At 35.1% G+C, this 23528-nt stretch overlaps 1 protein-coding gene across 1 annotated transcript in view; it reads left to right on the forward strand.

Moving 5' to 3' along the window:
- PCDH7 (protocadherin 7) overlaps nt 1-20264 on the forward strand; it is a 265817-nt gene extending 245553 nt beyond the window's left edge. Inside the window, exon 3 of the mRNA XM_066185586.1 lies at nt 15933-20264. Coding sequence (XP_066041683.1) covers nt 15933-16312 — 380 coding nt within the window. The 3' untranslated portion in view covers nt 16313-20264. The remainder of the gene's footprint in view (nt 1-15932) is intronic.
- Nucleotides 20265-23528: the final 3264 nt, after the last annotated feature.

Here is a 23528-nt window from a genome sequence, read left to right on the forward strand (position 1 = left end):
TCAAAAAAGCAAAGAAACCTCCTTTTTTGATCTTTCCTTAAATATAGTGTCCAGGATTTTATATGGAAGAAATTCAGACAGATAAAGCTATTCCATTAAATCACTTTGGTGCAGATTTACACATTTACTTATGGACTTAATTTTAAACAGAAAAAGGAGTTGGACAAATGTTTTGTATCTAGTGACAATTATTCAGATGATATTTGCACTCTGCTAATGTTTTCTGTAGAGATATTGGGATATGTGTGCTTGAGACAAAAAATCTAGGGGAAGAAAAAGGTACTCATATTAAGTACCAAGGTTTGTCAAAGATAACAGATTTTGTCCAAAAATGATTGACATGAGAAATATAAGTGTAGAAAATACAAGTAAAATTCAACTTATTAAGTCTGATTCCTTAAAAGAATATAAGGAAGATTTCTCTCACAGACATTTTTTGAAGCATGAAAATTGTTTAAAGGGCATCCTAATTTATCCAGTTCACAAAGCTATCTGTGATGGCAGGAAAAGATTTTTTCTAGAAATTGATGCCTATTCTCTTTATCCCAGTAGCTGTTCAGGGCTTTTTAATAAATAATGTCTATTTATATTCATTACTGTTGCTGTAAGAACAGTGCTGGTTTTCATTATTTCATTGGCATGAGAAGCCCTGATTCAGTTCTGCTGTCAATTTTGACCTCTTTCTGTATCTCCTCTACTTTCAATGACTAAAAGCATCAGCAAATAGAAACAGAGAAAACTCCACAAAGTACTTTTGCAGCAGAGCCAGATAGTTATACCAATAGTCAAGATATATGTAATTGCAGTTCACATGTCTGGTAGAGTAAAGCACGCACTGAGAGTTTGTTCAGTTGTTTATTGCACTGTTACATATATAGCTAGTTTTCATACACCTGGCGGGAAAGAAATTTGAGAATATACAAAAATAGTCTAATAAAAAATAGGAGTCTCCAAATACTTTCACAGAAAGAGCACAATAAAATCAAGGTTAATTTTAATGATGAAAACTATTTTTTTGTCAAAATATTTTGAGAACACATTATTTTTTTCCATTTGATTTCTATCTGCATCACTTGAAAGAAAACAGATAATATTCAAATTTATCTAGCTAGCCACTCATCTTTGATTTAAAATAGAATATGTATATAAATACAGCAAATACTTTACCAATCCATGTAAGTTAAGTATCTTGAAGTGTAAGTTTAATAAACTAATCACTGGTGTCCACCACTGTAGACTGTGGGTTTATCTGCTGTGCTTAGTCTGGTGTAATTTAATGGATCACTATCAGAAATGCTTTGTTTACAAAAGGGCATGAAATATGCTCATCAGCCCTCTCTGCTGCTCATTTCTGTACAAGGTCCATGAAATATCCAAGTGTGATGTGCAGTTACTGGTAGGACTTCGTTCAGCTTTGGTAGGACCATGTTGTACTCTGAATAATTCTGGAATAATTCCCTCATCTGACAGTAAGTGTGGCTCAGGTGATTGATATTTCGGTACACATTTCTTTGCCTGAAGTTGCAGCTTCATAGTAGACGCAAGTAGAAAACAATTGTACCAGCCAAAATGGAATCTATTATGTGAATAAATTAGCTATACTTCAAAGCACAGTGCTTTACATTCACAAGAACCACAATCCCAACTGACACCTCTATGATGATCTCAGAAAGCAGCCAGAGACTAAAACACTGCAGAGAGAACAATTTTCTTCTAAACATTTTTCTGTCAGGAAACCATATTCAGAATGGCCAGAAAGGAAAATGCCTGTACAAAGTATGCACCAAATGGCCTAGCTGTTGTACATTGTGGGGGCAATAGTGGGAAATAACCATTTAATAAAAGTAAATTAACAGTTTATTAATTTTTATACTGAAATACTAACTTCCAAAATACCACATTACTTTATTGGCTTTAACAATAGTCATCCTTCAAGTAAGATGAAGTCTTCTGATTTTGTATCTTTTTCATCATCCACTTCTTTATGTTCTGTCCAGCTCCTATATTTGACCCTTTAACCACTGGTGTTCTGTGCCTTCTTTGTTTTTTCAAAACAGTCCAGCAGCTGCTAACTGATTATGACAACTTCAGTTAATATAGGGTGGCTTAGTAGAAATTGCCCTGTGGAATTAAACTGGGAATAATCAAGAGGATTTTTTTTTTCCTCTCCACCACTCAATACATTTAAAACACTAATTTTTTTGTATATGTAATTGTAATTGCATATGTGCTCTTAAAAAGAAGATAATTTAACCTCACTGTTAATATGTTTTGCTTGGCTAAGTTTTATGCTCTCCTAACAGATATAATTAGAGGGTTTTTTCTACCTATTGTCAAGAATTTAGTTATGCATTGCCAGTGAAGCAAGCCTAACATTGATATTTTTACTGAAGTCTGAGTGAAAGCATAAACTAAGAGTTTACAAAACTTCTTGATATTCAAATGAATGGAGCAAGCTGGAAAATATCTCATGTATTCTAGAAAAAGTAGATGTTAACTCTGAAGCAGTAGCCCAAAGTATATATACTGCACGTCTTAAGGAATCTGGAGACATCACAAGCAGAAGAAAAATGGAATATTTCCTGAAATTTACAATTTTATGGGCATGGTAAATACTTTGGCAACCATGTTAAACAGAAGTAAACTGACTAATTCTAGTATTGTGCTGCACAACATAAGAGGAGATTAGTTGCAATATTAAACATTCTTAAACCAAAAATAGAATTGATTCACTAAAAATATACTTCCATTGCAGTTCCTTCTGATAAAAAATATTCCATTTTTACTTTGGGGCTGGGAAATATTTCACAAAATTTGAAGGAATATCTCAAGAAATCTGTTGCAGAGTATGCTCAACTCAACTAAATTACTTAGGAAATTTGAAGACACTGTTACCTAGCCAGGTAAACCCTGGAATCTTCATCACTGGGATGAGAGATAGCTCCTGACTAATATGCATAGAGAACCCTGTTCAAGTCTAGTCTTGCCTTTAACTTTCATCAATCCACTGTTCTATTTGTAAAGTAAAACGTATTTTACTTCTTTACCACCTTTAATTGTTGAATGAATGAAACACTGTTGAATAAGTATGGTCAAATAACTATGATACACAGTGCAGTCTCTGTTAGATTCTACCTCTCGCAAGAAGGATTGACACTACTGTTTCTGACAAGCTTAGATTTTGCAAGTAACACGTGATTTTTGTCCTCTATTTTGTTTCATTCAAACTGCTTCTGTACTTTCTATTGCTAGAAAAAAAATCATTATACTGTTTCATTCCATACTGAGATAAGCACTGATGCTCTAACCTCTTTTCATATAACATCCCTATAATTCATATGTAGGATTACATTCTTTCGGCTATAAGTGCTCAAGAGGAATTATTGCTGTGTTTAATACTTAATTACTAATGGACTGTAACCCAGATTAATCTGTCATAAATATGGAAAAATTCTGGGCTGATGTTTGCAATTAATTCACTGTAATCTGCAGACACAGCTGAAAAATCAGTAGAAAAAATAATGGAAAAAATTCCTTTGAGCAGGACATAAATCATATTGAGAGATTCATTATCTTTCTGTATTTGTCCCTTCATTTTTTGAAGTGTGAAAACTATAAAAGCGACATCCACAGCAAAGAAAACAAACTCCAAAACTCCCTCTTCCCTGCAAAATCTCAATAAGAAAGTTTCAGTACTTATAACAGAAGTACAAATTAAGGGGAATTAATTGTGTGAGGTATTAAAAGCACCTGTAGGATAATGCAATCATCACTCACAGCCAGCAAAGCCTTATGAGGGCAAAGTCCTGCTTGTAAAACTCAATTTCCTTTTACAAAAATATTACCCACCTAATTGATCAAGGGAAGCCAGTTGGTGTAATCTTTTTGGATTTCAGTACAGCTTTTCATACTATCTCTCACAGGATCCTTCTGGACCAAAGTTCAAGCACACAGCTGGATAAACACATCATGGTGTGATGGATAAGCAGGTGGATCACAGGTCAGACGCAAAGCGTTACAGTGAATGGGGTGATATCAGAGTGGTGACCTAGTGGAACTAGTGGAGTTCCAAAGGGCTCTAACCTCAGCTCTGAACTCCTCAATATCACCATAAAGGACACAGGACTGGAAGGGACTGAGCAAGTTTGCAGGTGATGCAGAGTTGGGAGGAGCTGCTGACTTCCTCAAAGTCAGGGAGGCCCTGCAGAGAGACCTTAACAAAGCAGAGGGTTTAGAAAGGGAAAATGTTGAATTCTGCACCTGGGATGGGGCAACCCTGTATGGACAGACTGGGGAATGAGATTCTGGAAAGCAGTGATGTGGAAAGGGACCTTGAGATCCTGGTCAATAAAAAGTTGAATAAATGTCCTGGCAGCCAGGAGGGCCGTGCATGTCCTGGGGTGCATCAGGCCCAGCATCACCAGCCAGGCAAGGGAGGGCATTGTCCCACTCTGCTCGGAGCTGGGGCAGCCTCACCTTGAGTGCTGGGGGTAGTTTTGGGTGCCACAGTAGAAGAAAGAAAGCTACTAGACACCATCCAAAAGAGGGCTGTGAAGATGGTGAAGGGTCTAGAGGTCTGGATGGTGAAGATACCGTACAATGAGCCACTGAGGTCACTTGGTTTGTTCAGCCTGGAGGAGACTGAGCGGAGACCTCAAAGCAGTCAACAACTTCCTCATGAGGGGAAGTGAAGGTGCAGGCACTGATCTCTTTTCTGTGATGATCAGTGACAGGACCTGAGGGAGTGACATGAAGAGTTGTCACGAGAGGTTTAGGTTGGATATTAGAAAAAAGTTCTTCACTCAAAGGGTGTTTGAGCACTGGAATAGGCTCCCCAGGGAAGTGGTCATGGTCTTAAACCTGCCAGAGTTCAAGAAATGTTTTTACAATGTTCTCAGCACATAGTGTGGTTCTTGAGGCTGTCCTGTGCAGGGTCAGGAGTTGGACTTCAGTGACCCCTGTGGATTCCTTCCAACTCAGAATATTCTATTATCCTATTATTCTAAAATTCCAGCGTAGATTTTACTTTTTCTTAGGATAAGCTCAAGGTCCCAAAATAATTCCTCTAAAGAGGAGGCTCATGCCACTGACATGGAATAAAAGACAGAACTCTGTAACTAGATAATCAGTAAATAATTTTCTTTCCCAGTGACAAGTAGAAGTATTAGCATTTATGGATGTGTTGTATGATTTTATATTTCTGTTATTCTTCATAATTAACGAGGATGAGCAATATATTTTATAAAATTTAGCGCATTTCTTCTGAAGTTTCCTTACACAGACAGGAAAAATGTGAATTAATACAATATTTTTTTTTCTGTTTTTATCATTAATTTAGTTTTTGTTATGTAGAATCTCTGTTAAAGACATGAGAATGCATTCTTTGTACTTTTCAATTCACTGCATTGTATTAAATTTGGTTCTGTATCACAGATCTAGCATCATTAAGTAAAATTACAAATTTATATGTGCATTTGTGAGAGATACATGTATGCTATGAACAGATAAGTGTATTTTTTTTCCATTTTTTGGGATAAAGTTCCTTTAATGTGACACAAAAGGTTAAATGGACCCTTCACATGACTGCTATATTTCTTCTTACAGTATGACTTTCTCTTGACAGCTGCTAAAAAGACAAGTAGTCACAAGTTATTTGTTTCTGCTTCATGCTGATCTCTATATTATTTAGGTGATCATTTACATGTAGAGCATAGATAACTTTGTTCTTTCCCCCATCTGAAAATAACATAATATAAATTAACAGAACTTCAGCTCATTTTACACTTACAAGTTTAACCTTTGAGAGTCTATGACTTGTAACAAGATATACTTTACATGAGTCACAGTGAAAACCTCTGGAAACCCAAGTAATTCCCTTTTTATGAAAGCAGTACTACTATTTAAAATAGGTTACTGTATATTATTTTATTCTGTGTATGCAGGTATAAAATATGATCCAGAATCCAGCAATGTTTTGCTCCACAAAGTGGAACAATGTGAAGCATTTCATTTTCACATATGCAGTGGCACTATCAACATAATCAGTTAAAGTTGCTATTTCATGTGTCAGGATAATTCTGTAAGAAAAAGTAACTCACTGAAAGATATGAAAGAAAGAAATCAGTATTTTCCCTTAAAGCAAATTCTTCAATATAGAAGCCTTCAAAGAGAAAACTCCAAACAGAAGCCACCAAACAGAAGCCTCAAACTTTAGTTTGAGTTCTTGTTGACAAGCACAAGTGGCTCAGTTTTTCTGTTTATTGATTTTATCCCCTGCCATTACTTGTGACAATTAACCAGCCATGTGCTTAGTCGGGGTTTATCTTTTTAATCAGTCACCATTTGAAACTAAACCTTAGGCATATATAATGTACTTTTATACTGCTTCAATAAATATCAGTCTTACAAAAGAGCTTGAAACTCCAGATCACTGATTTTTCTATGTATTTAACTTTCATTGTCAGTTCTGTATATCCTAGAAGATATTTGTGAGATATCCCTGAGACCAAATGACATTGGACATCTTTTGGGCCCATGTTTTTTAGTTTCTAAATGGAAGCAATGCTCCATTCATTAGTATCCCTTAGAAAATATTATTTGGAGTATCTCCAAAACTAAGTTGTCTGTTGAATGAGAAGGGCACAAATTGAAGGGAGATGAGGGGAAGTCATGGTGTTTTTATTTTCTCTGGCAAGAGCACTTATTTTCCTACCTGGTGTCCATTCCTGATATGAAAATACATTATTAAATCCTTATCAACACGAAATAAAATAAAAGGGAGAAACAGATGAGGTGAGCTAATAATGGATGCTAGCTACCTGATTCCCTTAGAGCTCCTGCATTACAGTCCCATCACTTTGGCAGAGTATCAAGGAAGTTATGGTGACTTTTGAGCCTTGATTCAGATTTTCTTAAGTCATCTATAGAAGAGCTGACATTCTAATTGCTCCATAAATTGTTTCAGCTCAGGGTTTGTTAAGCACTGACACATTTTACTGAAAAAAAATAAAGGTATGTAATTTGACACAGTGACAGATTAATACCTTAGCTTTAGATTGGCAGAACAATTAGACGGCTTAAATGTTTCCTACATCTTAATGTCTATGCTACTTCAGGAAGCCACAGTAAGTCCTGCTTTTCTGAAGGATATGTTGCCATTTCAGTGATAGAAGTAAATCAGGCTATCAAAGGATTTAACAGGATTACAAGAAGTCATGCAGCAATTACATTTAAGTCTAGAAAATTAAAATCTGGGGAATTTAGGTTCAGCATGGTGTATTTAGTATGGTACTCACCACTAGTATCCCATAAGCCAATACTTAGTTCTCATTTCTTTTGAGAATAAAAATTAAATAATACAGTCTGAACAACAGGATACATACAATTTAAACAAGCTAAAACTTTGTGTTTCTACTGGCTTTTCCTATTCATAATGTAATCAAACTAGTATTTGTCTACAACTAGGCCCGTTGAATTTGATTTCACTTAATCATAATGTTGTGACAATTTATTTTATTGTCCTCCACTGGCAACCGTCAATCAATATGATTTTGGCCCATAGGAGTACGAGTATAGGTTCTTTTAGTGTAAAAAACCCCAAACCCATAGATCTGTTTTTAATATAAACTGTCTTTATGTTAGTTGTGAAATACTGGTGATTCCTTGAAAGTCATAGATACAGTATTATTGAACCGGTATAATCACTAATTTAGGTAAGAATTTTTTTATCAAGTTGTTCTATAATTAGGGAAACAGTTAAAGAATATTGTATTTTAACCTGCTGAAGGTAACTATGATAGAAATAACTATGACTATGTGCAATCTCAGTCAGAAATATTATTGCTTGGGTAGTATTTCTTTATTACTTGGGTGATATTTCTTTGGTTAGATGTCTGAATCATTTTAAGTAGCTATACAGACTGGTGCAGTATGTTTAATAAGCGTAAAAAAACCCCAAAACAATCAAAGCTTTATACATTCATTATCTTCTTTGTCTTCTCCTCCCTAAAACACACATTATATTCAAGGGAACCAAAAGAAAAATATCATATAAGATATAAACACTTGTGAAATTTTGATTCTTAAACCAGTTTCAGGTTTAATGGACTTCAGAGGTGTGATACGTTTTGCACCACTACAGGTAGAAGCAATATCAATTCTTTAACTTTGTGAAGAAACTAATTGTAAAATAGGATGGATGGTTTTTTCCCTCAGGAAACAAGATTTTATAAATGCTAAGTAATCTTCTTGGAACTTGAGAGTGGGTGGGATGTTTTTATCATTATGGGCTTTATACTTCTATATTCTTTTGATTAACATCTGAATTAAGTGGTCCAATTATTTATGGGTTTTGCTTGCAGTTTTAATACCATAAAATTTTAAAGGAGGATTCCAAAATGGATTTTTGGTTGAACTGAGGCCCACTGTCTGAGGTTGATTTATTATTGAATAAGAGTCTCAACCCAGAAGCAGTTAGGAATTGGATTGAGGCCAAAGTATATGAGAGTTGGCAATCACATCAACAGAACTGTTAGAGCTGAAGGGAAACTTTAGAAGTCATTTTGTGCCTTTCTTTCCCAAGGTAGGGTTAGCTACCTTTATGTTATCCTGGGAAAAAAAAATTTCCAGACATTCGTAAAACTCATTCCAGATTCTGTAACCTTCCATTACTACTTCATTCATCCTCAGAGATTTTTTTTTTTAATTTCTGACCTGATTTGTCATCGTTGCAATCAAGACATTACTTCTGGTCTTTTTTCACTATGGGCATGCAAAACAGGTTGTTTCCACTCTTGTTCTTTTTATTTTTTTTTTTAATTTTTTTTTTTTTGTCTTTTAGGTACATTAACAGTGCTCTTTTCTACCATATCTGCTTTCTCTTCTCACTAATTCATTTTTATTCCTCTAGCATGAACTTTTTTCAAATGTTAAAGAATCATTTAACTGTTTCTATTTTCCTATGGTTTTTTTTCCTATGAATTCTTTTTTTTTTTTTTTTTTTTTTTTTTTGTTTTTTTTTTTTTTTTTTGTTTTTGTTTTTTGGGGTTTTTATTAGTTTTAATTGTAAAGGACTATTCAGCAGCACATGTTTCCTTTAACATGTCACTCTGGTCTCTCTTGAAACTGCTAAGTATTAGGACTTTGGACACATCACAGCACTGAGTCTTGCTGGTTTTACAGATTATTTAAGGGGAGATATTATTTTCCACCATTTTCAAGTACTGAAAATTCTCACTTTCGTTCTATATTCTTCATTCTTTATTTCTATATTTCTTTCCTTTGCATTAAAAAAAATCAAAATTCATTATTTTGTATGATTCTGCCATACCTTGTCTCACAATATTAATCATTCCATCAATATACTTAAAATCTTTTTGTACTCTCGAGTATTTTCTTAAGCAGTGAAAGGAATTTTAGAATTAGGCATGATATACATGAAATTATTCTAGTCCAAAAGCAATTAATATATTCATTACTTTAGTGTAGTTGGCATGTCTCCAGCACTGGATTTGTGTTTGACTTTATACAGTAAGACTGTTTCAGAGATGGCATGCTCTATCTCTGCAGTACATGATAATGCCACATTCAGAATGACAGCAGTCCAAGCCTTGGGGCGCTAAACGCTCCTTGAGATATGTTCAATTGCTGTTTAACTGTATTTGGCCTAAGGTACAGAGGAAGAAACTGCTGATGCTTTCAAACATGTTTTAAGTATTTTTATAGTGTCTTGGCATGTCAGAATACGCCACAGCAAAAACTGGGGTTCGGTTCCTGAATTACTGCAATTAGGAGGCAAGAATTTCAACAACAGTACCATTGTAGCTGTATATCTCTGTAGACTAGCTTTCTTTTTTCCCCTTAAACAGTGATTTTCTACAATATGTACTCTCTCTGCTGTTTTCTGCATTATTGTTCCCTGATCATGTAGTCAATACTTGTTATGCTTTAAGAGCTCTATTGTGTCCCTGATCACACAGCTCATAAAACAGTCATGGCTTTTAAAATAACAGCCATGTAAATGTACTCCACTTTAATCATATAGTGGTGTTTCGCTTGCATTTTGCGTGGTCTTCTGAATGTGACATATTTGTGTACAGAATGCAGAAAAAATGGGGCTCATCCAAACAACAGTCTCTTCCTTTACTATATAACTGCTCCCATTCTTTTTTCTTTTCTCACAGTAGCTGGAACTACTCCACATGCACTTTTTATAGGTCCTCAATAAATGGAACCATGCAGGGATATTATGGGCCTGTCAGTGTGGAAAGCAAAATCTGCATGTAGTCATTGATTTGTCATAGATACTATTTAGAACTCATCTGCCAAGAACTCCTCAGATCCTGTGAACCAAGCTGCTTGGTTTACAGTAGTACTGTTGCACTGCTTTAGTACTATATGGCTACTGTGCTTTTGTAATCCTCTGAGAAAAAGTTCTACAGCTAGGAATTTTTTCTGAAAATGGTCAAAATATTGTATCTAGCTATAGTGTCAGTTTTGATTTGAAAGGTTTTCCACCCCCAGGGACAAGTGGAACACAACTTTTGCCAGGTTAAGTATGTCTCAAGTCTGTTGTTACCATCAGCTTTGTGTGTGGTTTACAAAAATAAAAAAGGTGAAAAGCTCTTTACATTTTTCTCCAGTGTCTGTGCTAGAACCATGTCAGGACTAGATGTGGGTCTATAAAATATATTGTACAAGAATGGTTTTTAAAAAATGTGTAGAGTGGAGCCAGAGTGAACATTCTTTACTATATTCCTGCAATACATGTGTAAAATAAAAGCACATAACTTGTAACATGTAGAGTCACAGAATGGATAGGGTTGGAAGGGACCTTAAAAATCATCTAGTTCCAATCCCCAGGTGTACTTGTTGACTACTGAGTTCATAATACTGTTTCTGTCCTTGATGAAATATATTAACCTCTTTTGATTAGGAATAGGAGGAGGGAAAATAGTGGAAAACTGCTTGGTTGGAATATTTGAGTTAGTTTCTTTGGCATTAAACTGGAGATTGAACATCATCTTTCCCCTGTCTAACCTGCAGTGGTAGGTGCCTTCCGTATTTGATAATAAGCAACCCTACTAGCCCTAAGGGAACAGTCAGCTACAATCAGCAGAAACATTAGCATACATATAAATATCTCCAGTCACTTACATTCTTTTGTACTAAGTTTTATGGCAAACATAAAGCATATCACTGCCTCAGAAATTAGCTGCAAATGTTCAAAGATTTTTTGGATGAGTAGTTGAGTAGTTACTAAAGTTAAAAAAAAAAATCTAACTTTTATCAGATAAATTTTAAAAATTTTTTGTGGAAGCTTCTGTCAGACACAATGACAAATCAGATTTTAAGACTCTTTAATGTTTGCCAATTTTTTCCCAAGCTGAAGTCTGAAAAGTGAAATCTGTTTTGAAAGTATTCATTTTTGAAGTCTCCATTTATATGTATACCTAAATTTTTTCTAAATACCTGAATTTTAGGGAATGATTTTACAATGGTTGTATCAAGCAATACCTTGTTCTGATCTAGAGACAGCGTGAGAAGTTATGCTTGACAATAACTAAGAAGACACCTTCTGATGACATCTTCTGATGATCCTTTTGTGCAGATAAAAGGTTGAATTTGACTAGTATATACAAACTCTTAGAACCTAATCCCACATCTACAGATTTCTGTATAGCAGGAAATATCATATATCTTTCTCATTAATTAACATTGTGATTTTTTTTTAATAAGGTACATTTTAATCACAAATTTATCTTGGTTTCCAGATAGGTAACTGGAGTAGGAATCTGCTTTGGTGCTCCTTGATGATTTGCCCATTCTGCTAACAAATTGTTTGCCGTGCCATATTCCATTAGACTTTTCATCTCTCAGTGGGGTCACTACTGGATTATTTAACTTTTAAACTGAGAAGCACTTTAAAAAAAAACATTTTTCTTAGAGATAGATATGTTTCAACACAAATTATACTAGAGGACATAGGTAAGTTTATTTTTATTTTCAAATTTAGAGATTATTTAAAACTCCATGGACTAGGTAATTTAAAATGCTGAGCATTTTCAGAGTGTCCCTGCTCTGCAAAAGAGTGTTGATCTGTTTCAGTGAATCAGCAAAAATGCAATTACTTTGTAGCTAAAGTGGCACAGTAGTTTATCCAAATAAGAGGTTAAATCACTGTTATCAAGTGCAGTTGTACAGAAAGCATTCCATTTTTCTTTCACCAACTAGTTTAGATTTGTCAATATTTTAAACAGAAAAGCAATTAAAATGGTACAGGTTTCAAATCGTATTAGATTAAATCTGTACTCAAATGCTGTACTGATTCAAGCTCTAAGAGCAGATGCAAGAAAGCAGTGGGGTAGAAGGCTGTATTAAGTGTCTAATCTTAACTGAAGGTGTTTTAGAGAAAAATATATAGCATTGGGTTTGACAGCCTGAGGGAGATGAGGCTGTTGCTGCTGTTCCATACCCCAAGTCCAAACAGTAGCAAAGATGAAGATATATTCCCACTAGGTACATACACAGAAGACACACATACATGAAATATATACCTAGTTGTTCACACAGATCACAGACACTCAAAGCCCTTCCATGAACACACCAAGGGCCTCATTCTGTCCTCTTCTCTGGCTCATTGTGCCATCTTCTCTGGCTGGACAGGATGAAAGACCACTAGTGATAGTGGACATTCCCATATCGATACATGAACTCATAACTGAGAGACCATTCCCAGGAAAAGTTAGAAGGGAATTTAATAAGAGGACAGAACAGATGGTGTTCGTACAGCACAGAACACAACCAGACAAACTTATTACCTAGCAAACTATTTACATGTGACTGGCCCTTTTATCCCCTTATATCTCTATTTCTCCACTATCACCTAAAATCCTCACTTGTCTTCTTGATGGTTTCTCCTCTAAACATAAGTCCTTTCCTATCCCAAATTCCTTTTTCTCATATCTTAAAATGTGCTCTACATACCTAGAGAGAAATCCCCAGCATTATTACAGAAAGATGACTTTTCCTCCTGAATCCCGAGTTCCTATCTGCTACTATACACCCCTGTGCTCATCTGGGCCTGGACAGATGGACTTTCGAGGGTCTGATTGCCCTATGATGGGCCTGGGTAGGTCTGTCAGGGTATCATTTGGGCCAGTATTGTCCTTCCAGTGTCTCTCTCAGCTCTTCCGTGGGTGTGAAGATAAAGTTTATCACATAACCCAACAGGGCAACTCAGTAACACACTGACTTGGAAGTTTTTGCCTCTTAAAACAACATTATAAGGCTGAATCATACATAAAATCTTCATGCTTTACAATAAGGAATTCCAGTATTTTTCCAGAAGTGAATAGGAGAAGCACTAAAATGCAAAATGGGACATTTTTATGCGTGTGATTCAAAGACCACCAGCAAGGGAAGGATTTTTATGAACCCATGTATTGCTGACTCAAAATTTTTTTCAGCTAAAAAGACTCCATCAGATATATTGAGATGCTAATTGTTTCAATCTGAAAAAAAACCCTCAAACTCAAACAACAAAAGAATATCTTTTCAATAAACATATATTCTTATGTTTTAAACAAAGGTCGACATATTGCCTTGATCAGCAGTTGTTAATATTATGTCAGAGTAATAATTAAAATACTTGAAGCAAGCATAATGTTTAATGGCAGGGTTTTTTTGGATATAACGTGATGGTTTGAATAGTTTATGGAGATTTAAGGGAATTGGCCTTGTTATAAAAATATGAAAAATTCTGCTTGAAAATCAAAGCACATCAGGGCAGCTGAGCAGTTAATTATGTTTCTTATCATAAGGGAGAGTGAGAATAATGCTGATTTAGCTGACAAACAGTGGATTTTCCTGTTACCATCCCCATATTCTGTGTATGTTTGCAGAACACAGTCATCTGAAAACTGATAGGCTGATAAGTTTTCACAGTATGGCATTCTTCACTGAAGAAAAAAAAATGGGAATTGTGTCTAAGGGCAAAAGCCTTAAGAATAAATTGGGGAAAAAATTTAAAAAGTAAAAATCACTCAGTTCCCTCCTCCCGGCCTTACACTTCTTAGTTAGAGGGTTACTCAGTTATCTAGACACCAGGGTTGTTGCCTCATTAAAGTCAGTGATATTTCATTGAAATTTGAAATTTTATACAATATTCAGAGTACATACAGTAGATTCTATAAAATGTTCACACCTGTCAGTAGCAAATACTGTACACTCTCTTTGCAATACTGCAATAAATTATTTATTAAATTAATGTTTAAATGCCTAGAAAAAATCAGGACAAGATGAAGATAAATGTGACTTTTAAGAGCTTTTGCAATTATATCAGGATTAAATCCACAGATGTTGAAATAAAATAATGCTTTCTCTTCAAGCACCTGTTGTAAATGTTTTAAATTGAAATGTTTTATTGTGGAAGAGCAAAAGATTTTTGATGGTGGGGTTTTGTTTGTTTGTTTTCTTGGTTATTTTCTTATCTTTGGCAGTGGTCTTTTTATCAATTTATAGAAAATTCACAGTTGGAATTTTCATCGTTTGAGAAGGCATCTATCAGCCAAAACAAAAGAAAAATAGGCAAAACAAATGTAACAGAATGAAGGCTGAGCAGGCCTTTGAAAGAGTTTTTATAAGGCACTTGTTATGACAGGCAAAAATTACTGTTCACAAGAACTTTGGTGTTCTAGTGGGAAGGTAGAAAGATGCCACAGCCCATATGAATTACATGACTATGTTTCCATGTTGAAGTTCCTTGCTCCTTCAAAAATAATTGCTTTTTAATAAAACAAACCTTCATATTTCATCAAATAAGTCATACCATATGAAAGTCATATCAAACACACTTGAAAATTTTATTTTTTGATTTATGTTCTTTGTCAACTTTGTTTGACTATCATGTTGTTACTTTGTAGGCAGTTTCAGTTATTCCCTTAGACTGTAAAGTATATTATAAGCGAATAAAACCAAGGTTTAAGAATGTTACCCATTCGTTAAAATAGTTGAGGTGGCTTTTAAATTCAGTTGTATGCAAGTATCAAAAGAGAAATCTTAAATACACCTGCATTGCAAACAGGTAGGAGTCAATCCTGCAGGCCTTTGAACTTTTCTGGTTTTCAGTGAAAGCTTTTACAAGTACAGAAAACTTAGACATAGTGAACAGGAACAGGACAACTTCTAACATAGCAAGTCACATATAAATTGTTTCTCTTTGGGCAGCACTCAGATTCATTCCATGCCCTACCATGCACAGATACATACGGAACGCCTTTATCTGTACTGTTGATAATGTTTATAACCCATAGCAGAGCTTTTGTATGCTTCTGCAATTACTGATTGTACAATTATGTAACATATTGTGGATTAACAACTCAAGTGCCCAATCCTCAGAAATGCAAGCAGAGGTTTGCATTACATGAAAATTCAGTCCCTTTGTCAGTAACAGATATGCTCATTTGCAGGGCATTGAGTGTGTTTGTAAGTATTTGCAGGGTGCATTTATCACCAGATAAATTCCACATAAATTCAGAGTATTCTCTACAAAAAATTCAAGGAAAGGTATTTTTATATTTTTAATAATTTCTAGAAAATTGGCAGTATGAAATTAAGTGCTTCTTTGACTCTTTCAGCATCAAAATTAATTCAGTACCTAATGCCAAATGCTTCTGAAATTGATTTACAGGCACAGGAAGAGGATTAATAGCCTTTTTTTTTTCTTTTTTTCAATTATCAAGGTTGAGAATAACTGTACAGATTTGCTTGCTGCCTCTGGGCACATGCCACGTGAAAAAAAATATTACTGAGGAATTCACTGCAACATTCCTACCAAGACCTTTAAAAATACCTTTTTTGAATTTAAGGATTCTCAGTTTCAATGGAAGTGACGGTAATATTAATTTGTAAAGACAATTCTCTTTTGTTTTCAGATTCACGGCCTCTACCAGATGTAGCCCTAACAGGGAAGTGCACCCGAGAATGTGATGAATATGGCCACTCAGACTCCTGCTGGATGCCGGTCCGCACTTCTCCGGAGAGAAAGCAGAAGAGCCAGCCAAAACTCTCCACTTTCATGCCTGTTGATGAACGGGGCAGTCAGGAAAAGCTGGCCAATGGAGAAGCCTCCCTCATGGGTGATCGCAACAGAAACCTCCTGAATAAAAAGTTGACCTCATCCTATGAGACCTTCAGCGCAGCTAGTTTCAGCAAAAATGAAGAAGGCAATCCAGAGGATATCCCCCTTACACAGACAGGGGAATACAAGCCATCTCCTGTCAATACTCTAACTAGAAGAGAAGTTTACCTGTAGGCTAACAAGCAGCAACAAAGTTCTTTCATAATATAAGAAAGAAATGGGGAAAAAGTCTTAAAATCACAACAATTTTAAGGAAAAAATGTGAAACAAAAAAGAGGGGGCCACCAAAGAGACAAAAGATCTGCCTGCCACTTCTGCCTCCACAGCAGGCATGTAATTATACTGTCTGCCTGACTTTACTGTACAATGTAGAAAACATTGTTGTTACTTGCATGTCTAATTCCCCCTCCCTGATTTTTATTTTCCTAGATCTATGGTTGCAAATTACTCCCATAGTAGCAAGCTTGATTAAAAAGAACACAACACACTGTTGTTTCCCCTCTGCAGAAGCATGAATTAAGCCACTCATTTTGTTTGTTTGTCATCTGGCTTGTTGAGGATAACAGGTCAGGGAAAATGTATTCAAAACATACCATCTGAATATTGCTGATCCCCATCAGGGACAATTCTTCAGAAACAATAAAGATATAGGATAAATATAAAGGAATAATCATTAATAGGCACTTTGCGAAGACCACAGCTTTAATATTCTCACCTGTCATCTGAGGCTGGAAGCAACAGAAATACATTCAGCCTGAGACTGCAGACAAAAACATGGCATACTTTCTTGTGATTCATGAACTCTGGTTCTGTTTTATCCATTGAACAAATGTGTCCTGCTGTGTCTCTGTCTCTCCTTCTCTCTTGTTTTCTGTAATGATTATTTCAATGTAAACACATTTACTAACACTTTTACCATAGGATAGCAATGATAAACTGTTGAAATCTTTATGTTGGGCAAGACTAACATTTAGCTGGGAAGATTGTAATAACAAAAAGGCCAAAGATCACACAATGGATCAGGGGAACTGCTAAGTATTGGGGCTTGACTTAGAAAATAAATGTATTCACAAAAAACACATGTACTCATAATAAAGCTTCAGCTACATTCTATGCAGCAGCACAGTTCACAAGCCCAGATGACAATTTTTTTTTTTCACTGTGGTTCAGTTGAATGCCCAAAGGAACTGATGCTTTTTTTTGTAATGACATGATATATTGCAGCACATGCTGCATATGATATGCTGCATATGGTAGTTCCAGGGAATTTTTAAGATCAAAATTAAAAACTAATAGTAGAAGAGAGGGCTGTGTTAATGGGAATGCTTGATGGGAGGGAAAAAGGTGGACAAAGGGATAATGCAGTAGCAAGAGAACATTACAATTTGTATACAAAAGCTTCTTTTCAGATTGCAAGGCATGGTTGCTAAGTCTGGTCATCAGTGTTGCAGCTTATCAACTGCTTCAATTATGTCAAAGATGAGGATAATGAAAGCTTTCTTGAAACCAAGTGCATTAAAACCAAGTGCAATACTAAATAATATCAAGACCCAGAACATTTAACATTAGTAACAAATGGTCTGATAAACAGTGGTATGATACCTAGGAGGTCAAAACAATTTAAAAAGAGTCCAAGCTACTGTGTGATATGCAAGAGCTGTAACAATTATCATGGTGAGTGCTTCTTGAAAGAAAGAGGAAATGAAACAGGGTTTTGTGCAATAAAAGCAGCAAAACATGCAGAACATCAACCAATTGCTTTGTAGTTGATGTTGTAGTAATAATCACAGACCGAGCTCAGACATTCAGACAAAAGTGACAATCAAACAACGCAGCAAGGACAGCTCAAGGATGGGGAAGGCATTCAGATCCCTGGCTGTTGAACCTGGCGTGAAGGCATGGCTAGATGACTCTCTAGTAACTGTAGTCATAATGTAGCTTTGGGTAGTTTCTTGCTTTGAAGAATTGCATAGAAATAACTTTAAACAGCCTAAGGTAGAGGTTGGTAAATCAAAACAACTCATCCCATTTATCTTTTGAATTCACTTCTCCATATAGCGGGTTGTGCCATTACTGGCCTTTTCATTCTCTAAAGTTTACTTTCTTCAAGTAACATTAGTTTGTGTATAGCAGTTACGATGAATGGGCACATTTTAGAAAGAAAATATTAAAATCAAAGATTATTAATGATTGAACATTTTTATGTTTAATTATTTAAGTAATATGGAGAGATGCAAGCTAGTACTTTGTTATGAGACTGCATATAGCAGTTACTACTTTGTATAATCTGTAAGTACCTGCTTAAAAATGCTTCTAAAAATGCTTATGTAATGTAAACACATTTTTCTTGCACGTTTCAACAGAATACACAATTGCATAACACAAATGTTCAACAGAACTTCCTTTAATAAGATTTTATTTAATATTACAGACAAGAAAACAAATTAGGTAGCTGGGTTCTGTATATTCTTAGACACTTTTTCTACAAGGCTAATAATACAGGTCATAGTAGACCTTCAGATTAAATGGATCAGCAGTCACTCACCAATTTTTGCACCACATAAGACAGTCATGAAATAATTTTCTTGTGTGCATCTCCTTAGATCTAAAATGAGTGTGAAAGAATTTTATAAAAATTCTATCTACTGTAAGTATTCACAGCAATTCTTGTGGAACTAGCCACTATTAATATGCTGATTACTCTTCTGACCTGGCATGACATGCAAATATATTTTGTGTTTGTATTTTTCCTCTTTATTTGAAATAGGTTAAATCTGGTGCCACTCCATAGAGTGCTTTTGTATAAAAATAAACAAATAAAGCTATAAAAAATAATTAGGGTGAATGCAAAATATGCAACTGTGCCTTTTATACCTATTATTATGGTAAAGTGGTAGTTGGGTTTGGACACTGAGGGGTAAGGGGCTACTCCCAACTTTTTCAAACCTGTATATTTACTTGTGTTTATTTTCTGAGAAATTATAAATGATATATTTAAAAACAAGCCTTTTGCCAAACTCAGTTAATGGACCAGTCTTAAGCATTATTAACACAAGGCTGTGGTTTAAGTAGGTCTTGAGGAATTTTTTTATTACTATTTGTGTGGGGTTTGGGGTTCTTTTAATTTGTTTTTAATTCTGCTGCCTGGAAAAGTATGATCAGTCTATATGATAGTTATTTAGCAAGGTGTCACCAGTTCATGTTGCCAGGAAAATTGACAATTTTTTAAATTGTTTTTAGCCTTCATCATATTTTAGTTGTACAGTATAGAAAACATCTTTTTCTTTCCTTCCATGGGAAACTCAAATGAGCTTTGCATGTATTTTACATTAGGGCATCTTTATAGATTGATGCGTTAATATATAACTTTATATGTATTAGAAAGTTCAATAGCTTTGGTCTAAAATCTAAGGCTTATCCCAGAACTCAGACCCACTATGTTTATTGAATAGTTTCTGACTGGCCTGCTGCCTGAGTTTCAGGAAAAAAAAAAAGTTAAACATTATTTTTATGTGGGGGAAGAACTTAAATGGGATTGAAATAATTGGCTGAAAGGCTACCCTAGAAGTTGTCAAGCAGAAAAATCATGAATATGGCTAAAGATCTTGCCAAAAATCCAGTCATCACCAAACACTTTTAAGGAAGTTCAACAATGAAATATTTTTCCTTCTATTTCATTGGTGATAAATATAGAGAGTTTCCTTAAGAAAAGAAGCAGATAAAAAAGCAATAGAAATTAAAGCCCATCAGTTAAGTTGAATTACTGACTGGAAGAGCGTAAGCATGAGGAAGAAGACAACATTCACCAGCTACCTGGGGTATGCTTTCAGACAACTTTTCCTAAATTTTTAAGCACTTGCATTCAATGTGGTACGATCTGTTTGTAATAATAATCATTGACTATTGTTCTGCAACTTGGATGTTGATAGTGAAGCAGAGAACAATTTATTATTGTTTATTATGAGTCACTATGCACGCAACTATGCTAAACATGGCAAAATGTATTAAACGCTAGTCCACCTCTATTTATGAAATATTTACATAATTTAATTTGCTTTTGTACAGTTTTATGTAAATAAATTGCTTGTCATTTTTGTCTCTGCAAATTAAAATATAACATGTTCAACTGGTTGCCCATTTGCCAGTTTACTTTCTTGGACAGTCTATTCCAATTTTATGAGATTAAATCGCATGTTAGTTTCAATATTTAATGGTATTTTGAATGGCAAAGACGACTGCCTTAGTAACTGGCCACAGATTCAGCTGCAGAGATAGCTGAGGTTTTACCTGTCTTCAGAGTAAAATTTGATAGAGGCGAGACTATTGCCACCCAGGACAGCACACAGCTATTCTCATAGCAGAAATAGAGTACTTGTAACCTGATCAACTGTTCCTGAGTAGTGTTCAAAAGGGCTTTTTTTTAAGATGTGTTCTAAACCTTCCTATCAAGTGGAATAACAAGTCTTTAGTAAAAGTTGATGTATTTCCATTATGGAATGACAATTTTCTTACTATCCACAAGGCTGCTATTTTTTCCAAGAAGTTTAGAAGGATTAACAAATCCTAAAATGTCAGTGGAGCATCTATACTGAGAAAAAACAACACAATTAATGCAGATTTTCAGGGGAAAAAACAGGGAAATAAAAGCCTCCAGTTCTCTCTGGCTGTGAATTAAATTATCCATCTCAGCATAACTGCAGATCAGAAAGAAATCCTCGTCAAGAAGGAACATCTAAGAAGAAAGAGTTTATTCCTTAGCTGTCCGGCTCACACTTAGCTTTTTTTGTCTTTGTTTGCTTGTTTGTTTTAAAAGAGCAGGTTCCTAAACAGCCATTAAATTGGGATTTGCAACAGTTATAATATGTGAAAAATGTATTTGTGGGGAGAGGGCTCGAAGGTCAAAACTCCTCTCACCCCCTGCCTCTGCGTTATGCAAAATACAGAATTACTACAGAAACCTTGAAAACTATTGAATACCATTTCCCAGTAAACATCACAGAAGTGCTGTTTATATCCTTTAACTGTAGTTACAGATTAGACTTTGATTTTTGTTAATACAAGCTGGCCACAATGTTTTTAAAAATAAACTTTACATTGCAAATTTCTTTCTCTGCATGTCCTTTAAGTTTACATTTCCTAGTCTTCTCTAATGAATGTGTCAAAGAAGATTCTCCCTTCCACAAGCAGAGGTCTGAATCTACCAGCCTATGGAGAAAGTTTAGGTTGATTTCTGGATTTCTCACACTGGACTTGAATGAGCTACCCCTCCACCTCATTCAGCAGTAGCAGTATTTTAATGAGTAACTTAAATCAAGCTTTCAAGTTTATTTTATACTAGTTGTAGCATGAAAGGTATGACCTTATGTTTGTTTATTTTGTCTTTTATCTGCATTTTCTTGTTAGAAAGAGAGGATGCTATAAACAGCAAAAGCCAAAAATTTATGCTCCCCTTTAACCCTAACTTCATTTCTCCCTCCTGTGTTGCAGTGAATTGTAAATCTTATGCAGAAACTGAAATTAATAAATGTGACCTAGGCAGAAATAATTTCATGTCTTTATTGAGCCTCCTGAAGGGTGTGTATAGAAGATGCTTAATAGTTCATAAATATGCAAATCATCTAGCCTTTGCTAAAAAAGAAAGCAGCACTAGCGTTAGATGAGTGTATTCCTTAGTAAAATTGTAGGATTCTAGTCAGGCAGTTCCTACAGATCTTTCTTCTAAAGCAGTACATCTGGTTTAAAGACTCAGATACACATGCCAAGAAACTGGAGTGGGGGCAGGAAATGCAAAATACCTATTCTGCACTCATGTAGAATAATCTCTGGGAAAAAAGGGGAACAAAGAACAGCAAATAAGTATTATAATTGGTACAGAATTCAGAGAAATATATCCCTTTAGGACTTTCAAACCCATGGAAGGATTCTAAAATAGAGAGATACTGATGCATAATTTGTAGCTGTCTATGGTATGGTACTGTAATTTACAAAAGAGGATTCTTTTTAATTATAAGGCATGTGATTCTGTCTAAGATGATGTTTCTAAAGATTCAGGTAATGGTTAAAAAATATTTATATCTCAGTATTCCTTTCTCGTAAGCTTACTAAAGCAAATTTCAGCTGGCTTCTACAGCATTCACTGTAGGAGAAGAAAGTTTTGGAACGATCAAATAGGCAAGATACGGTTTCCATATTTCTATACTATTTTCAGGATAACAACCAACTTTTTCATGTTCATGGTTTAATAACAAATTAAAAAACCTCCTAACACTTCTCAGCTGTGCTTTCAAGGATAGTACTGAGGGAACAAACAAGCCAAAGTAGTATAAAAGCAGGTTTATAACCATGTTTACTACTCCTTTGGTAAATTCACACTGAGAAAACTGTAGTGTCATGAAGAGAGCAACTTAAATACCAATGAACCACTTAAGTTTTTTCCAATCCTGTTGGCAATTAGAGAAGAAAGGAAAGACTACAACAAAAGGACAAAAAAATTGCTATGTTTTTACTATCAACCTCTCAAGGATTTCCAGCATATAGAGAATTCCCCAAATAGCATTACTGGATTCTACCATTTCCCCACAAAAGTGTACACTTTTACTTCTTCCAAAGGTACTTGCAGGTTTTATAACTTGTAGGCAGTCTAGTTGGGGAAAATCATCTTCCTGACTCTTTTTCTTCTTCTGTAGTAACTGTGTTACATGATTGCAGAAAATGAAGCCGATTCTAACTGTTTCAAGATTATGGTGTTAGTAGTTTATTCAAAGTTAGTTGAATGTATATTTGATAAGACAAGTAGAAGTGAAGAAATCAGAATAAGATATTAGTCTGAAAAGATCCACAAACTGCTGCACATGCTGTAATGGTTCATTATTTAGGCCTGATCAAAAGAGAAGAGGCAGAAGAATTCACAAGTGCAAGTGGAAGAAGGATAAAAAAAGTTATGGATGGATAATTTGGATAAGTGTGTGTTTGTATGTATATGCATATACACCTCTTGCTTTAGAAGTCGATTTTAAGATTCCAGAAAATTCTTTGTCATTATCCAATGAATCCAATCCAGAATACTGGACATAAAGACCTTCAGTAGGAGGTCTGGTGTTTATTCTAAGGTTTAGTAAGACAGAACAAAATACATAAATTAGCATCTACCATTTAGTGTGGCAGTGTATGGTGACCACAGAGTTAGACAAGTGGATAATTATTGAACCTGCTTCAGCTTCTCTCTAGTTTCCTATGTCACGTAAGCTGCTAGAACAAAAGTCAGAGCATTATTTTTAATCTTCATCTCCTCTTGCTGACAGTACCCGGAATCAGCTTGGCAACTACTTGGCTTTTCTCCGCCCTGCGCTGAGCTAGAAGAGAGATTTGGAACAAGAGGTGATTTCATGTT

The sequence above is a fragment of the Chamaea fasciata genome, unplaced genomic scaffold (genome assembly GCF_029207755.1).
Source record: "Chamaea fasciata isolate MVZ Bird 193981 ecotype frontalis unplaced genomic scaffold, bChaFas1.0.hap1 SCAF_6, whole genome shotgun sequence".
NCBI classification, from domain to species: Eukaryota; Metazoa; Chordata; class Aves; order Passeriformes; family Sylviidae; genus Chamaea; species Chamaea fasciata.